The sequence below is a fragment of the Dryas octopetala genome, chromosome 6 (assembly GCF_963921425.1).
Source record: "Dryas octopetala chromosome 6, drDryOcto1.1, whole genome shotgun sequence".
NCBI lineage: Eukaryota > Viridiplantae > Streptophyta > Magnoliopsida > Rosales > Rosaceae > Dryas > Dryas octopetala.
The window spans coordinates 9072544-9090168 of NC_141371.1; the positions used below are offsets into that span (position 1 = coordinate 9072544).

At 38.4% G+C, this 17625-nt stretch overlaps 4 protein-coding genes, 1 non-coding gene and 1 pseudogene across 6 annotated transcripts; 1 reads left to right on the forward strand and 5 right to left on the reverse strand.

Annotated features, from left to right (window-relative positions):
* The first annotated feature begins 255 nt into the window (after positions 1-255).
* On the forward strand, positions 256-2619 carry LOC147282098 (1-aminocyclopropane-1-carboxylate oxidase homolog 4-like; annotated as a pseudogene). The gene is made up of 2 exons (XR_015122886.1): positions 256-1514; positions 2250-2619. The product of XR_015122886.1 is annotated as a 1-aminocyclopropane-1-carboxylate oxidase homolog 4-like (transcript).
* A 515-nt stretch (positions 2620-3134) lies between these two features.
* Positions 3135-5419, reverse strand: LOC147282099 (ubiquitin-ribosomal protein eL40 fusion protein). The gene is made up of 4 exons (XM_086246635.1): positions 5197-5419; positions 4987-5089; positions 3470-3536; positions 3135-3326 (listed from the first exon to the last, which is right to left on the reverse strand). Exons 1-4 carry the CDS (start codon positions 5384-5386, stop codon positions 3300-3302), a joined length of 387 nt encoding a protein of 128 aa, XP_086102761.1. The 5' UTR covers positions 5387-5419; the 3' UTR covers positions 3135-3299.
* An 851-nt stretch (positions 5420-6270) lies between these two features.
* LOC147282100 (small ribosomal subunit protein uS11x) lies at positions 6271-8551 on the reverse strand. The gene is made up of 6 exons (XM_086246634.1): positions 8436-8551; positions 7893-8012; positions 7759-7804; positions 7291-7376; positions 6956-7085; positions 6271-6580 (listed from the first exon to the last, which is right to left on the reverse strand). The coding sequence occupies exons 1-6, from the start codon at positions 8436-8438 to the stop codon at positions 6513-6515; spliced, it is 453 nt and encodes a 150-aa protein (XP_086102760.1). The 5' UTR covers positions 8439-8551; the 3' UTR covers positions 6271-6512.
* Positions 8552-10166: 1615 nt separating this feature from the next.
* On the reverse strand, positions 10167-12608 carry LOC147282101 (alpha/beta-Hydrolases superfamily protein). The gene is made up of 5 exons (XM_086247720.1): positions 12366-12608; positions 12034-12272; positions 11306-11418; positions 10706-10846; positions 10167-10600 (listed from the first exon to the last, which is right to left on the reverse strand). The coding sequence occupies exons 1-5, from the start codon at positions 12583-12585 to the stop codon at positions 10345-10347; spliced, it is 969 nt and encodes a 322-aa protein (XP_086103846.1). The 5' UTR covers positions 12586-12608; the 3' UTR covers positions 10167-10344.
* Positions 12609-12730: 122 nt separating this feature from the next.
* TRNAL-UAG (transfer RNA leucine (anticodon UAG)) lies at positions 12731-12810 on the reverse strand. The gene has a single exon. It is a non-coding gene; the product is annotated as a tRNA-Leu (tRNA).
* An 899-nt stretch (positions 12811-13709) lies between these two features.
* Positions 13710-17140, reverse strand: LOC147282103 (chaperone protein dnaJ-like protein). Its single transcript, XM_086246839.1, has 8 exons — positions 16862-17140; positions 16656-16773; positions 16447-16566; positions 15948-16034; positions 15059-15135; positions 14807-14934; positions 14304-14440; positions 13710-14034 (listed from the first exon to the last, which is right to left on the reverse strand). The coding sequence occupies exons 1-8, from the start codon at positions 17035-17037 to the stop codon at positions 13957-13959; spliced, it is 921 nt and encodes a 306-aa protein (XP_086102965.1). The 5' UTR covers positions 17038-17140; the 3' UTR covers positions 13710-13956.
* Positions 17141-17625: the final 485 nt, after the last annotated feature.

A 17625-nucleotide genomic window follows, 5' to 3' on the forward strand; every position in this document is an offset into this window, starting at 1 on the left:
AGTCATAGGCATGATTGCTTTTTATTTGTGTCAAAATATTCATGACAACTGTAGCACCAAGTAAACGAAAAAAAATGGATGAACAATTGAACACCCCATTTTCCTTTATATATAAATATATAATGTATATATATATAACCAGGGACGGACGCACAGCCAACCTTGGGGGGTCGGGCGACCCCCCGAACGGCGGAGCACACAGGCTTAGACCCGTCCACGGTGACACCAGCGACCCCCCGACTTGAAGAAGGTGACCCCCCGACCCCGACGGCCCGACGTGAAGAAGGCGACCTCCAGCCTTCCAGCAGCCAGCAGGGCAGCAGGTGATGATTCGCCATGAAAGTGTTCCTGCGAAAGTGAGAAACAGAGAAAGAGAGAAGAGAAACAGGGCAGGCGGGCAGCAGGGCTGAAGAGGGGGCTGGGCTAGTGGCTGCGGGCTGGGGCTGTGTTGTGTGTGTGGCTCAGTGGCTGTGTGCAGTGTGCTCTTTCAGTTTCAGCTCTTCCCGAAATCAAATCCCTGGTGCCCGCATCCCCCACCGCCGCAACAGGTCACCTGCTCGGTCCCTAAAAAATTTCGCCGCCGCTTCGCGGCGCCAAGCTCCACCTAATCATGACCCCCCAGGATTTGGATCCTGGATCCGTCCCTGCTCGAGAAGCTTTCAAAAATGGCAGCCATTGATGCAACTTCAGCATATGATCGCATGAAGGAAGTGAAAGAATTCGACGAGTCAAAGATGGGAGTAAAAGGCCTCTCTGATTCTGGCATCACTTCCATCCCTCAATTCTTCGTCCACGACCCCGAAACTCTCTCCGACCTCAAATCCTCGTTGACACGTGGCACCACCACTACCACCATCCCCACCATCGACCTTTCTCACATCAGCTCCGCCACTCATCGGCCCAAAATCATTGACCAAGTCAAAGCCGCCGCCGAAACATGGGGTTTCTTCCAAGTGATCAACCACGGCGTACCCACTTGGGTACTAAACCAAACTGTTAACGCCGTTAAAGGGTTCCACGAGCAGCCCCAGGAGGTGAAGGCCAAGCACTACAAGCGAGAAGAGGGAAAAGGCGTGATGTATGCGAGCAATAACGACTTGTACCGTACAAATGCAGCGAGCTGGCACGACTCGCTGCAGGCCTGGATGGGTCCAGAGCAGCCCATCCAGGAGGAACTTCCTGCAATATGTAGGAATGAGGTGGTTGCATGGGATTTGCATGCAACCAAGGTGGCTGAAGCTGTGATGGAGTTGCTTTCAGAAGGGTTAGGGTTGGAAGCTGGCAAGTTTAAGGAGCTTACATTCTCGGAAGCGAAGGTGTTTGTGGGGCACTGCTATCCCTACTGTCCTCAGCCTGATCGGACGGTGGGGATTACATCGCATACTGATCCAGGGGTGGTGACTGTTTTGTTGCAGAACCATGTGCCAGGGTTGCAGGTCAGGCACCACAATGAGTGGGTGGACGTCAAGCCTCTGCCTGGAGGTTTGATTATTAACGTTGGAGATTTTCTTCAGGTAATCTTTTATATGTTTTGCTTATGTATTTTTTGTTTTTTCAAGAACAATTTTCTAGATTTTTCATGTGGACGAGTAATTAATGTTAGCATCTTTCATATCGGGTACTAAAAATGTACAAGCCCTAACATTTTTCTATGTGGGCTGTTTAATTTTTTACATTAACCATGTGGTAGAAATGTGAAGCTGTGTGAGTAAATGAATAGTGGTACAATAGCACTTTTTGAGTACGCGAGAGATAAAAAATCAACCCTTAGATTGGCAATACCCGATTAAAATTGAAGGAAAAATAGCTACCCCAAAGAAATTTATGTTTTGCTTATGCACAATCAAAATGAATATTTAAGTGGAAATTATAGAAGTGCTGCTGGAACTTTTTTATTTTTTCCAAGAAATAAACAAAGGTGATTATTTGAAATGTTGGGTGGGGGGTTGGTATCATGGAATACCAGCTGTCCCAGCCTCTTTTCCTATAAATGTTAAACGTGTAAACTTTTGTAAAGTTCAACAAAGCAAAAAGTCAAAAACTAAAGGTGATGGTAGGATTTTATCTTATTAAACTAATAAAAGGTGATTGGGCATAAAAAACAAAAAACAAACAAACAAAAAAAAAAACCTAATAAAAGGTGGATCTCCTCACAATGACAGTGGAATGAGATTTCAAATTTCTCATGGTGTTTTTGGTCAAAGTTGGCTTGCATATACTAATTTGTTTTTGGGTGGGTGAGGTTGCAGATAATCTCTAATGGCGAGTATAAAAGCGTGCAGCACAGGGTATTGGCCAACTCGTGGAAGGAACCCCGAATCTCAATTGTGATGTTTTTCAATCAAGCCAAATGGAATGAAGATGGTTACAGTGGATCTCCCGGAGCTTTTGTCACCTGAGAAACCACCCCTCTACCGAAAATTCACAGGGCAAGAATACCTTCAAAATTTCTATAGCAAGGGACTTGACAGCAAGTCTTTCATTGAAAAAATCAAAATAAAAAACTAGGAATTGTATGGGTGTGTTTACTGGCTTTCTTATAAACACATGGGTCATGTATGTGCCAAGCTACTAGAAGTCAAGAATGGGATAATAAACTGAAGTTACAAATCCATTTCTCTTCAGACCACTCTTGAATATTGACATGTACATTACCCTATCATTCCATGACTTTGGCATTATTTGACAAAACACATCCCACCCCCATGTACCATCTCTCTTTCACCACATGATATCAGAGTTGATGACCTATCCAAGTTGGACTCCTTAACCATAAAGAAAATCAAAGAGGCTGCTGGGAACCAAAGGCAATATAATCAGTTTTCAACAAGACGGTCTGACCAAATACTCATATTGCTCTCAGAATGTCACAATACCAAAGTTCTCTCTCTTACATACTAAGCACTTAGAAGTTGGACCAACCCGCAGGACTAGAGGTGAAGGTGGACAAATGTCAATAACACAGGGAAATAAAATTCCATGTTCTATGAATTTCAAGAGCAAGTTGCATTGTCAATAAGACAATAACCTATCTGGGAAATTAGGAATAAAATGTCAAGAACCCACCACTATTCCATCCAAACAGAAGAAGGCACACACCATGCACATACCAAATGATAGGAGAAGCAACAAAATACCAGAGACCAAAATTATATCATAATTCAATTCATTCCAAATCCAATAATGTTAATATAAACTACAGTGAATTAACTCCAATACAAAGAGCACACTGATTTACTTGTCCAAATTATAAAATTCAAACTCCAGTCTGACAAGAGACACAATATTCGAACAGAAGTCTACTTGATCTTCTTCTTAGGCCTCAACTGCAAGAAATAAAAAGGAAGTTTCAGTTCTTAAGGACATTAAGAGATCACCAAGCATATGATTATAAACATAGAATTTCTTCCATCAAAACTTCCTATACAGTAAGTAAATACCTAAGATGTCCAAGAAAAGGGAAAAGTACCTGATTGCTATGGCCACACTTCTTCTTCCTACAGTTCACAGCCCTTGGATGCAGACGAGCATAACATCTGAAAAACCAGAACAATTAAAAAAATTAGCAGTTGGTAACACATTATGTAATTGATTCCCCAACACAAAAATCAAGCATCAAATGCCATTTGGGAAAAAATTGGCAAGATACTGCAAAACCAACATGTTCAACACCCTACAAGCAATCAACTTGTCACCTCTTGATACACAATTAAGTATCATTCAACAAATACATGGTGCCACAGTAAAAGATCAACCGCAGGATAAACTTAGTGATTAGGTGAAAAATGAAAATTAAAATCAGGAACTAAGATGCCCACTATTGACCATAAAGCACAACACACCCAAGTGATTTAATTAGATAAACATGCGTTGAACTAAAATAACAGCTCTCCACTCTTTGCCAATAATTGGAATTTTACAAACTCAAAGTTTCTCTATCCAGCCCAATGTTGAGCAGACACAATGAACATAAACTCTGTTAAATTTTCAAGGAACTACCACTACCTCAAAATGAGGGCCATGAAAATTAACTGCAAGAAATGGAATAAGCTGATAAAAGCTCAATATTAAGCTCTAGGATCAACATGCAGTTAAGTTTACCACACAACTATTTTAATCGAAACTTATTATGTAAATATAACAACAATAACACAATGTTCCAACCATGAAAATCAACCGAAAGTAATTGAGTCCAGCTGATAAAGTTAAAGAATGGAAGTTAATATTGGGACAAGTATAACCTCAATTACACTTTAGAAGAAAAGGAGGCTAAGTAATTGTCCCATTAGTTAAGGCTACGCATGCATAACCCTAGCTTGCCACCTTACTTGACACAATTAAGTATCATTCCACAAATACATAGTTTTAACTTTACAAAACGACCGCTGGTAAAGCCCAGGACAAAGTTGAAGAATGGAGATTGATAATGTAATTAAGCACACACTCTTTCACACTTACACAACAAAAAGGAATAAGTTTGACGCCTCCAGTCAAGATATTGCAAGCAAGCCATTAACTAATATCTTCCTATGAAAAAACTCATTAACTAATATCAACATGGCAAACTTAAATTAGTTAGTCCAGCTTCTCCTCACCCCTCTCCCTAATCAAATATCAATAGTCAGCTATTAACTAAGTAAATATGCCATTCAAAAGCTATCCAGTAAATATAACAAGAATAACATGATGTTCCACTCATGGAAATCATCTGCAAGTAATTGAACCCAGCTGACAAAGTTAAAGAATGGAAACTGAAGTTGGGACAAGCATAACCTCAATTGCATTTTAGCAGCAAAGGAGGCTAGTAATTGTCCCATCAGTTTTCTAAAACACTAAATATAAAAGTACTCTGCTTATCTCTTTGGGCTTCTAATATATCCATTATGTTAAAAATGGTGAAAACCCAGTTGAGCTTCTAGTGGCATTATCTCTATGCTTACTTCATTCACACATAAATAAACAGATAGAGGTGAAAAAGAGCATTACTTTCTGCAAATCATTTTGTCCTGGTTGTACTTCCTAGCCAAAGCCATCAAAGAAGGCTCAATAATTCCTCCACGGAGCCTCAGCACAAGATGAAGCGTCGACTCTGAACCACAGAGAACAACCCAATTAGATTTCATGATCAAATTCAATCCTTTCAAATCCGCAAAAGCAGGAAAACAAAAAACAAAAAAAACAAAAACGGAAGCAGACCTTTCTGAATGTTATAGTCAGCTAAGGTACGGCCATCTTCAAGCTGCTTCCCGGCAAAAATCAAACGCTGCTGGTCCGGTGGAATGCCCTCCTTGTCTTGGATCTTAGCTTTGACATTATCAATGGTGTCGCTGCTCTCGACCTCGAGAGTGATGGTCTTCCCGGTTAGGGTTTTCACGAAAATCTGCATCTTTCTCTTTCTCTGCCAATGACTCTGAGAGGCCCAAATGGTTATCGTCAGGGTTTTATAATCTGTTTCTAGGGTTTCATTTCTCTCCGTCTCTCACTACGAGACAAATCTTGACCCGGCCGACCCGAATGTTGGGCCGGGTGGTAAGAAGTGTGTATGGACTACCCAAGCCTGCTTTGGGCCACAATGTAGAAGTTTGGGTTGGGTCTTACAGGTCCATATTATATTTGGAACTGCTAACTTTTTTATTGGTCGAATTTGGAAGTGCTTTCTTCATTGGTGCTTCTCCATGAAACACTCAGAAAAAAACGCACTTTAGTATATTTCTCTTATCTTGAAACGTTGGATTTATAATTTTACCATTGACAAAAACTAGAACTGTGAAAATTATGAAGAAACAAATGCATGAATTGACTTACAGATCAGTGGGCAAATAATAATTAGTTCGGAAATAATAGTAATGAGCTATCATGCTAACACTCAAATTGCAATGAATAAAAGTGTCTAGATTTGACTCTACCCAAGAAAAAGTGTCTAGAGATTGAAGTACAGGTGAAATTAGAGAATCATTTTTTTTGTGTTCTAAAGCTTTGAGTTGAGCTTTGCTCAAGTGCTTTGCGCAGTTCAATGCCCCAAATTTGTTAAGCTATTGTAAACTCTGTAATCTTTTATTTTCTGTTGATGGAAAAAGGTAATAAATGTGTTAAATTTCTCACAAAAAAGAGTCACCCTATTGAGCAACTTCATTTTATTTCCAAGCTGAATTGTTGCATGGATATGCAGGCTCAAATTTTACGCTTTGAGTGTAAACATAATTCATTGGCTATTTGGCTGTCTACATTTCTACTAATAGAAACTGAATTTTCAACTCCAGCAACAAAACATATGGATTCAAGCATCAGATTAAAAACCATAAGAAAATAACAGAACATAATTTGCTGTATGTAAAGCTCAAAATGATAATTGTCAACCAAACTAAAATTCTAGTTCTTCCCTTCACTGGCACTTGAATCTAACTAGGTTCAAAACTACATTTGCTACGGCAACAAGGCTGATAATAAAAAGGATCCAAATCCCAGAAACACAGCAGCAGCTGAAACCACACAATTGGATAGAAAGGGAGAAATCACAGCCTTCTACCCCTTCTTCCACCCTTTCTGCGAGTACTGTCGGTGGGAATTGGAGTCACATCCTCTGTCAAACAGAAAAAGTTTATCAGGGACTGCAACAGTAACTACTCTCACAATTGAAAGTTACAAAACAAACACACCAGATATTAACTTGAAAGAAAATTAGTGCTGCAGAGCACGGGGAAGAGGGGCTAATTATAGAGTGAAGATAACAAAATTTATGTGTAGGACTACAAACAAGTAGTGATCACATATCATAGATGAGCTTCCAATGTTTCACATAGGTTCAGTAATCACTATGGAAATCTAAGCATCAGGAGAGGAACAGGACCCATTTAAACCAAGAGTGGGAGAAAAAGGAAAAGAAAAGGAAAAAAAGATGTGGATGCATAATAAATTTGGCATGGCTGGCATAGTAAAAAATGACAAGAGATTTTACCTATACGACCAATTCTCATGCCAGAACGAGCAAGGGCTCTGAGTGCTGATTGGGCACCTGGACCAGGAGTCTTAGTCTTGTTCCCTCCAGTAGCCCGGAGCTTTATATGTAAAGCAGTAATGCCAAGCTCCTGAAAAATCAGCACCAAAGTCAAGAAACAGTAAACTCCACACAACAACACATTACCATCACGATTTGGGAAAATCAGTAGCCAATATTTTATTAAAAAGCAATACAACTACATTAAGAGAATTCAGAATATTGAACCAGGAGGAACCTAAATCATATAACTCAATCTCTACGATTGAAAATCACTAAATGAAAAGCATTCACACCTTGCACCGCTGAGAAACATCCTGTGCTGCAAGCATAGCTGCATAGGGCGATGATTCATCTCTATCAGCTTTCACCTTCATGCCACCTGAATTTGGGAAAAATGTATTATATGTATTACGATTTCCGCAGCGGAACAATCAAAAGAAAATCTCTTCTAACAGAGCAGGTTTCACTGAATATGAAAGGACTATATTATCCACAGAATTTTAAGGGAACTTTGACATCAAGAAAGTGTGGCTTCTGTTCATTTAAGTTTAAGGGAAAAGTAAAGTAGGTCTAGGAAGAACATTAACAAAGTAAAAACCAAGACATTAATATTTGAAAAACATCCATCATAAACATATAACATAAATGAGCTATGATAACATAGCTCGAAAATCAATTATAGGTTGACTAATTTACTTGGGAGAATTCCAACCATGCCAAAATCATTTCAAGTAACCTATGAGAGATATTGAATATTGTACCAGTGATGCGAACAAGAGTCTCCCTTCCAGACAAGTCAGTCACATGCTGCAATTACAACACAAAAAAATCAATTTACAACTTCAACTACAAATGATAATCACAATTAGATTCAACAAGAAAAGAGAGTGCTTACAATGAATGTATCATTAAACGAGGCATATATGTGAGCCACACCAAAAACATGCTCTCCTTCTCGGACAGCAGGTCCAAGAGTAACATTCTCCTCCTTGGGCTCCCTGGTCTTCCTTCTCGACTACAAAACCACTCGAAAAAAGAGAAATATATATAAGCAATTGTATGTTTCCAAGCTCAAACAATAGTAGAAATAATTTAGCACATTGGAAAATATTATTAATCAATATCAAATATAAGGTTGATTTTCACATTGTCTCATTGTTTGCAATAAGCTTAAAAATCTGAACAGTGTAGTGTACTCCTTTCTAATCCGCTAGCTAAAAAAAAAAAAAAAAAAAAAAATACAGCACGAAAGCTGCTTCATACTGTGTTTGGTTAGCGAGAAAACTAGAAAGAAAACAAAAAAAGCATTTTCCTTTCATATCTTGCTTTCACTTTCTCAGCAACCAAGGAGTGTAATTCCATATAGCAGTGATAGATCAGGTCTCGAAAATGAAATTAAACAGATGAAAATGAAAGCGGGGAGAGAAAAGTGGCTTACCATGGCTACGAGCAAATGATTTGGTTCAGTCTATTCACAACTCTGAGTCTCCGAGTCTCTGATGCTCGGCCCTTCCAAAACCCTGCCTGCTATATGAGATGGCTATCTTCTTGTTACGATTTATAGTTAGGGTTTCGCATTGGGGTGATGTGAAATGACCCAGTTGCCCTTCCATTCCTAATTGTATATTTTTCTTTTCTCTTACCACTATATTCTTTTTCTTCCAAAAATAATATGAAAGAACTTTCATTTCTTAAAAAAATTAAAAGAATGCTAAATTAAATTGGATAATATTGTGGTTCCTGTGGACCTGTAGTTTGGTTCAAATTTTACTAAATTCAATTATATTAATTTTGTCTTTGTATTTCTTAATAGTTGTAATTCACAGACATTCTTAATTCTTTTAATTTGGTTAACGAAAATAGCATGTAATGCACATGATTGTGTGCATTTTACATAGTGAAATGAAACAAAACTGTATAGGTCTTAGATATCCTTCTCGTGGGCATCACATGCTATTTTTGTCGAACAAATTGACCAAATTAAAAATGTATCTTCGAAATACAACTATTTGAAAACTAGTCCTAATAAAACTTGACACAAACTACATAAACCACAAACAAAGCAAATCCCAAAACAATCGAGGTCCTAAGCTTGGAAACTCTTCTTCTTGGATGCTTCTATTCATACCCCCAAAATGCTCCCTATACTCCCTTATAAATGTTTTCTCCTACACTTTTACTTTTGCCCTCTCAAATAAAATAAAAAATATAAATATAAAAAAGCTAAGAACATTAAGGGAGACTATGCATAGCCTCACCCTAACCACCCCTACCCCACCCCACCCTGAGAATCCCCGTAGCCGGTCAGAATCTCGCCGTCGATCGCCACAACCCCCTTCCCCTATCTCTTTCTCCTTCTCTCTTTGTTTTTCTCCTCCTCGCTCTATTTTTCTCTCCCTTAGTTTCTCTAAGGAGGCAGGCAACCTTGTCTTTTGAATTTATTATTCTTACCCCATTTTTTTTACCCACTTTGACAACTTAGGCTAACTCGGAAATTGTTTACCAAAACTAAAGACCAAAAAACTTGAAAAACAATTGCATTAACATGTGCTCTCATATTTGCCAACACAGAGATAAGTATTTTTTTTTTCAAATTAAAAATACATTTTGCATCAAATGTAGTTTAATTTTTGTTTTGTCTTTTTTGTTTTTCCTTATTTTCCTTTCTAATGGGAAGAACAAGTGAATTTAGGGGGTTTCAGTTAAGGAGTCTTTTCAATATTGGACTCCCTAAATTAGGTTTTACAAACTATTTATTTGAAGATACCGTAGACTTTAATGCCCAAGTTTTTCTAATATTTTATATGAATATAATGTGTAAGGATATTATTAAACAACATGTTTATATTTATAGAGCATATTATTAATAACATTTACCCATATTATAACACATAAGCTGATTATACCACTGTATAAGTTATACAAAATAATTTCCCTTTTTTTTTTTTTTTTGGAGGAAAAAGCTCTTGTGCATTAAACTTCATCCAAGAACGAGGCACATAAGAAAAGGAAATAGCATCAAAGAAGTTGTTCATCAAACACGTTGATATCTTCAAACAATTTGTAGAATATCATAATGGTTAGAAACTTAGAAATAACTGCAGATAAGACAAATACTTGTAAGTTTGTAATTGAAATATAAAAAGAAAAAATTCCACATGCCAGCATGAATTCTGTAATTCTCAAGTTTATACATTAAGGCTAGAAAGTTGGTATCAATATTATTAACATAGCCTCGTTCATCCCATTAAAGTAGCTGGATGCCAGCAAAAATTGTAAAATGGTAAGAAAGAAATCGGTAATCCACAATATATCTTCTGCGGTGATAACTTGAATCTCAACTATGGTTAAGGTGAAAGGGATGAAATCTTAGGTGCAACAATCTCAAGAAGACCTTTTGGATTGTCCATGTGAACCCAATGGCCTGACTTGGGAAGAAGATGAACTGAAACCTTCCCCTCCGATTCATCTCCATCCCGACTAACAAGGCTTTCAAGCTGCTGAATGATGTCTTGGTCCCAACGATCACTGTTCTCAGCGCGCACAACAGCTATCTCCATATCTTTTGGGGGGTGGTCCAACAGATGCCAATAAGACTTCTCCCTACAAAATTTTAGATTCAAAGAGTGATGGAAAAGTAAGGGGGAGGAAAACCGATTTTATTGTTTCTACTTCTAAATACCAATGTCAAAATAATAAGATATTCACCTGTAAGAATTGAACATCTGGACAGCACCATCAAGATTGAACGCCCATGTCTCATGATCTCCTTGTTTCTTGAGATTGGTGCCTATCCATTCCGACAATGATTTTGAGAACCCAAGTTCAATCATATGATTCACAAGCCACCTGAAGGCAAGAACCAGATTTATCACAGAGAGTTATGTAACCAAGTTTTGAAAAGAAAAGAGAAAAGACTTTATAATGATCTTAACCCCTCAAGTTTAACCAAAATAAAGCTAGACAGAATCCGAGGCTCTTGCTTGAGTGAAGCAATCTAAGGGTAGAGCAGGAGTGTGTATGTGCCAACATTATTAAGCATATCCACTTCTTTGTTTAACATCCCCCATTATATGATACACATATTTGGTAAGAAGAATTTAGGCAAGTGAATAAATTTAAACATGTAGGGAATATGGTCATCTCTAAAGGGGTTAGCAATTAGCATACAAGAAAACAATAAGAAGAACTCCACCTAACACCTACCGATGACATGCTTACCCCATAACACCACACACAGATACACACTACAGAACCTAAGTACACACAAATAATAAAATAATTCACATAAGAAGAAAGAGGTATTACTTTCGTGATGGAACTGATGAAGGCAGACTCTGCAACGTCTTCAAAACTTTCTCAACTTCCCCATCACTGTTTTCAGCGTTCACTTCTCCCGGGACGGAATCCAATACCCACAGCTGTCCTGGATCACAGAGAAAATGAAAAGGGGACAAAAAAAAATTTATGTGCAAGTTGAACCGAACATTCAATCATACAGGAAAAGAAATTTCCCTGGGTGATGAATTAAAAGTTTTGAGTCCACTTCTAATTCAATCACCCAGACCCACTGGCCACAATCAAAAGTTAAAATTTTACTAGTCCACTGGCTAAGCCGACAATTCGATAAGAAACACAGAGCAATAGAGTATTATGAACCAGTACTTGCTTGGAAACCTAAACAGGGAAACCTAAGCATGATTTATGCAACACTCATGCATATATAAACATATATAAACACTCAGAAGTTCACAACATTCAAGGTTAAAGAAGCACTGTGCTCCACACTCACATACATGGAATCCCACCTGCTGATCCCACAGATGCTAATCTTACAAGCAAGTGAAAAACTCATTTTGATTCACAGACACAACAGGCTACAATTTTGATTCATTTTGCTGGGGAATGAATAGATAACCGTTCTGGTTTTTGATGAAGTAGTACAATTCAAATAACTAACTCAAAACTTATGTGAAAATAAACAACTTTACACAGAGAAAGCACTGAGTGTTGAAACAATGAGGCAAAGTGAAAACCTGTTTGGGCAACTTAGCGGAATCACCATAGTGGCCACGACCGCAGCTGTCTGCAAATTGCAGAGCAACCTTACCACCCATGGAGTGGCCAAGAACAACATCGGGCCAGTCCCAACCTTGAGACTCAACCAAATTAGCTAAATCTTGAGCTGCATTGACCAGGTCATGAGGTGGGTCTAGACCTTCAACCTCAGCTGACCTCCCATGGTTCCTCAAATCCACAAGCACCATTCTCCAACCTACACACACAATAGAAAAAAAATTCGATTTTGTTTTTAAGACAATAGAGGAACTGATCAAATCTGAGCAGAGGGAGTGAGAGAGTGACTGACCAGATGGATTTGAGAGATTTGAGAGGAGGCTGCGAGAGAAAGATCGCCAATTTCTGGCGGAGCCGAGAAGGCCATGGAGGAGAAAAGCGGTGGAGTGGTAGGGTGTGGCGCTGGGAGCTTGAAGCTCTTCGTAGGCTAGGGTTTGCAATGGCCGTCGCGAGCTTATGAACCGAGTCAGTAGGTGATGGAGTTTCGGTTTGTTTCCGAGAGCTCTGGCCATGGCGATGGGAAATGCGTATGAGCGAAGAGAAATTAGTAATGGTTTAGTTTAATACAGAGTTACAGACTGAAATAATGATGAGTGATACGACGTCGTTACTCATCCAAGGCCAAGGGTATAAAAAAATTGAAAAAGTAATAAACATTGACAGCTGTGGGATTTGAACCCACGCCCTTTCGGACCAGAGCCTAAATCTGGCGCCTTAGACCACTCGGCCAAACTGTCGCTTGTATTGAAATATAGTTTATAGCTTATATATATCTGAGAAATCAACAGGTGTTGCATTTTTGTGATAATATTCTAAACTCGGGAGTCGGTTGAACTCAAACTCCTCTAATAGCGAGATATTACCGCATCTTTCAGTCCTTCCCTGAATTTAAATTTTGAGAAAATTTTCATTTTAAACATTGAAGTGCTCTTCCTTAAATTTAACTTCTCATTTAAACTCGTACTCCAAATTTAGGGATGGAGATGAACTTATCTCAGCTCTTCTTGGAGCGTACTTGCAACAACATTGTGAATCTGCCCTGCTTCAATTGGCTATGGACCTATGGTAGGGAAAAATGATAGGCTGGTATGGGATAAGGGATACGAAAGGAGTGTTTCACAGTTAAATTTACTTGGTGGATAGACATCATAGACTAGGGGCACAGATTTAACCAAGAAAATTAATGAGATGCACAAAATTGCTTCTCTGGAGAATAGCCACAGATTGAATTCTCTCCCAACAGAACTAGAGCTAGGGCAGCATGGTATATTGCAGTGGATCCTAGTTGCTCAATGTGTCAATGTAATGTGGAGGGTAGTACATACTTTGGTGGTGCTTATTAAATACCCATAATGGTCCCTCATGTCAAACGGTCTTGTATAGTTGTTACATGTGGAATCCATGCTACCTGGGAGTTAAAGACAGGCATTTTTGGTATGACTGTTCCGTTTAGCTTTATATATTGTTGGGTCATTTTTTAAGTTTTAGGATCTAATATCCTAGCAATCTCTGCTAGAATATTACTCTACTTTATGTCAAGAAGCAACCTTTTCAGCTAAATTTGCATCAGCTCAACCAACTTCCCAATCCCTGTCTAATCCATCTCATCAAACAGAGAACTTTCAAACCATGTAAATTAACTTAAATTGATGATAACATACTCAACCAAATAAATTGATGATTACATGAAAATATTCTACAATAAAGCCAACAAGGGCAATATGAATGGAGACATTGAGAAAAATATTTATTAACTTTTTTTTTTTTGAACAATCTTTTTACTTTATATACTTTTTGAGGCTTTGAGGAGGCTATGGGAAAATTATTCCCAAGCTACATTGAGAAGAAGATGACACTGCTAAAGTTACTCATCTGTTTATGCTTCAGTCAAATGGATCTATCCGTGGGTCATGCTCGCTTGCCATCATCATCCCAGTGCACAGGCATGTTGGGCACATTACCTAAATGACCAAGGAGTATGATTAGTACTAGAACTCTGTGTGTGTGTGTGTGTGTGTGTGTGTGTGAGAGAGAGAGAGAGAGAGAGAGAGAGAGAGAGAGTAAACCATAGACAAACATGATAAAATGGATGCATGTAGGGATCTGAAGTAAGTGTAGCACAACAAAAAGATCAACAAGACTAATGGATTATTATGAAAAATTGCAGTGTCATAAAATCACATGCCAATTCATATCTCATGAATAAGCCACCTTGCAACAATTTCCATACCTTTCCAGCACCAGAGCAATTTGGACACCTCTCAGTTGTGGGAACTCGCAAAAGGCGGTCAGATGCACTAGATACTGATATAGGATTGATGCTCAAGCACACACCACTTGCTGAACATCTAGCACAGGCCAAGTACCCTGTCCATGTATGATCAGACACAAATAAGTTCAAAATTCAAATGAAAGAAAGGAAACTAGAAAATATTAAAATCAGTAAAAAAAGAATTAACAATGTAAGATGAAAAGAACTTTTGGATGAGAAAGGGGAGGGGAGACTTCAATAAATTTGAAGAAAAAAATAGTTTAGTAAAAACGAGAACTTAAGCCCCGTTATTGCCATAAGAACAACTCCATAAAAACCTGACAATGTAGAAAAAAATAATAACAATCCCATCCTACAAATTATCATCCTTTTTTTTTTTTTTTTTTCAAATAGAATAGATTCAATGCAACTGTTGAGCAGGACTGTTAGCAAACTTGTATTTTAAACAAATCAGAACATACCAGTTCCATGGCAATATTTGCACCTTTTCTTCTCTTGTTGTTCAACATTGTTAGCTTCAATCAACATCAATGCTGAAATGACTCCCACTGTCCCACCCGAAAAGGATGCCACAATGGGATCAACCTGACTGAATTCGGAATCAAACAAGAGTGTTTTACGACACTAAGGAATTCTGTACTTCAGAAAGACAACAGCCCTGGTTGCTTTAAGTTTCAAATTTGTAGTCAGGAAAAAGCATGTTCAGAATATACCTTAATTGCAAAGGCAAATGCATACTGCGAATGAAGTCTTCATATGAGGTACCTCCTATACCTAATTTTAGTTCCAGCTGCCATGGAGCCATGAAGAATAGGTTGAGACATTTAACGTATTGACCAGTAAAGAACACAAACACACTATAATATTTTTTTTTCAAAAAAATAGGAGCACGACACATGCAGCCTTACAATTCAGTTTAATATTCCAGCGACAAATCCAAGACATCCATCTTAATAAAAAGGAACATGTACCACCATATAAGGGCTGCTAAAGTATTAAACATTTAAACATAAACGCATTACAGGGTAAAGAAACTGAAAATCTACCTTTAGAGAACTATAAAAGTATAGAGTCAGCACCATGTATTCACTATAAAAGAAACCTACTTTACGGCTACGCTATTGTGACTGTTTGAGTGACCGGGTGTGGCCTAGAAATTGCTAGTTTCATGCTGGCAGATCTTTTGGGAGTTGGAGCAAGTAAGAAGATGATTACTCTATAGCAAGGGCAATTAAGGCAGTTTTTTAGATTGTTTAGCTGGAAAAAAATCAAAACCTTCAAAGAAAAGAGGAAGTGGACTTCCTATGGGAAAGAAGCATATTTTTGGCATCTTTGTGGGCATCAATGTTAAAGCATTTCAGGGATATTCCCTTTAGTTTACGTAATCTTGATTAGGCAGGAAGAATGAAATTAACGGTTTTCTTGTAACTTTCTGCATTTTTTTAGGCATGGATGGACAAGAGTCCATGCGTTCTTGTTCATTATTTCTCTTTTGCAATAGAATTATTAATATTTTGTATCCCCCCAAAAGAAAAAACAACTTTCAATTAGTGACTAAATTGATAGAGCGATGTAACAAAACAGCCACACTTGCAAACTTACCGTCGGTGCAATAAGGCCCCCAAATACAATTATCCCAGATATGAAGGATGCGCTTGTGAGGTAGAGCTGCTTCAATGTCTTTGGTGTCTACATCACAACAAAAATGGCAAAATGATAGCTGCAAATTAAAGGCTAAATGCTTGCACAATCGCAGAACTCTGCAAACAATATGAAATTTTTTGACATTGTAACACTTATGTTAGTGAAGCAATTAACTGGGAAAGGTTTGGTAATGGTTGGAGCAGCAAACTCGGATCTGGCAGCTAAAAAAAAAACAAATCCTAACCATCTAGTCGTCAATGAATTTCTTCATGGGCGTCATTTCATTGCCAACTTAAATCTCTCAACCCCAATAAACTTATGGTTAGTTCCTGTATCTAAACCCATATGTGCTTCTGATTTCTTAGCTAAGTATCCCAATTTCCCAAGCTTGATTGCAGACTTTGATAAGTGTTAAAGTGAACTTAAGGCGGTTTGCTACATTGTAAATGAAACTCACCACAGAAGGAAGAAAAGGGATAGATGATGGCATGTCAGGCATCTCATTTGACTCTTCCTCAATGCTCTCATCGAAATCTTTGGCCATTTTTATGCGATGCTGTACCCGCAATCTCCTTAGCTACACAATTCAAAAATATCAAAAAAATATCAGTATATCACCATTCCCCGCTATTCAAAATTAAAAACCTCAAGAAACGCTTTTGACACCTCTTCCATGAGAAGAAAAATCTTGTTGCGCCTGCTCCTTATGTTGTCCTGAATTTCCTGCAGCTGCATCTGAACAAAGTCCTGCACCGTCTCTGGCCCTTCTATGATACAAAAAGTGCTGAGAAAGAAATACCCATTTTCCCATCAACCAAACAGGAGGAAGATAATATAATTATATAATTAATTCTTTTGATTAAAAAACCGACCTTGGAGTGTTATCACCGGAGGAGGCGTCCTTGGAAGAAGAAGAACAAGAAATTTGGGGACGTGAGGAGGTGAACTTGGACAGAGAGAGGCGTCTATGGCTGCCATGAGAGGGGGTGTTGAAGATTAGAGTTTTGGAGGAAGGGAGAGGAGGAGAGTAGAGAGAGAAAGCAGCCATTGTTGTAACCTCTAAGCTCTGCTCGTCATAAAAACGCAGTGAGTGAAAGACAGAGAGAGAGGGTTTTGGTGGGTGGGATTAGGAATCTTTGGGAGGGTTTGAGGGTATCTTAAAGGGAATGAGTAAAGACACAAACAGAAGAAGAAGGATGAGGTTGATGGCCAATGCCACGTGTCACTCTGCCGACTTGTCTCTCTCTTTCTCTCTCTCTCGAACCGTTAAGCGGTTATTCGTATTCGTGGAAAGTACCGCGCCGCTTGATAATTAATTGTTTTCATTAAATGGGCCCAGCGGCCCAGCAAATAAGAGAGAACAACAGAAATGGGACAAGGTGAAACCCAAGTCCAAACATCGGCCCAAACCATGTCACGATAACAAAATATTAATTCTTTAATTTATTGGTTTGTAATAGACTAATGCCATGTACAACAACAACATAGTAACCACTACTGAAACTTCCAAAGCCCTCAAAAGAGAGCTCCAATGGAATCATTTCCAACTTCATTATTTGTCCAAGGAAAATTCTCTTATAAGTATCAGCATACATAAGCGTGAGAAATGTGAGTCATTGGATTACAAGATTTTAAT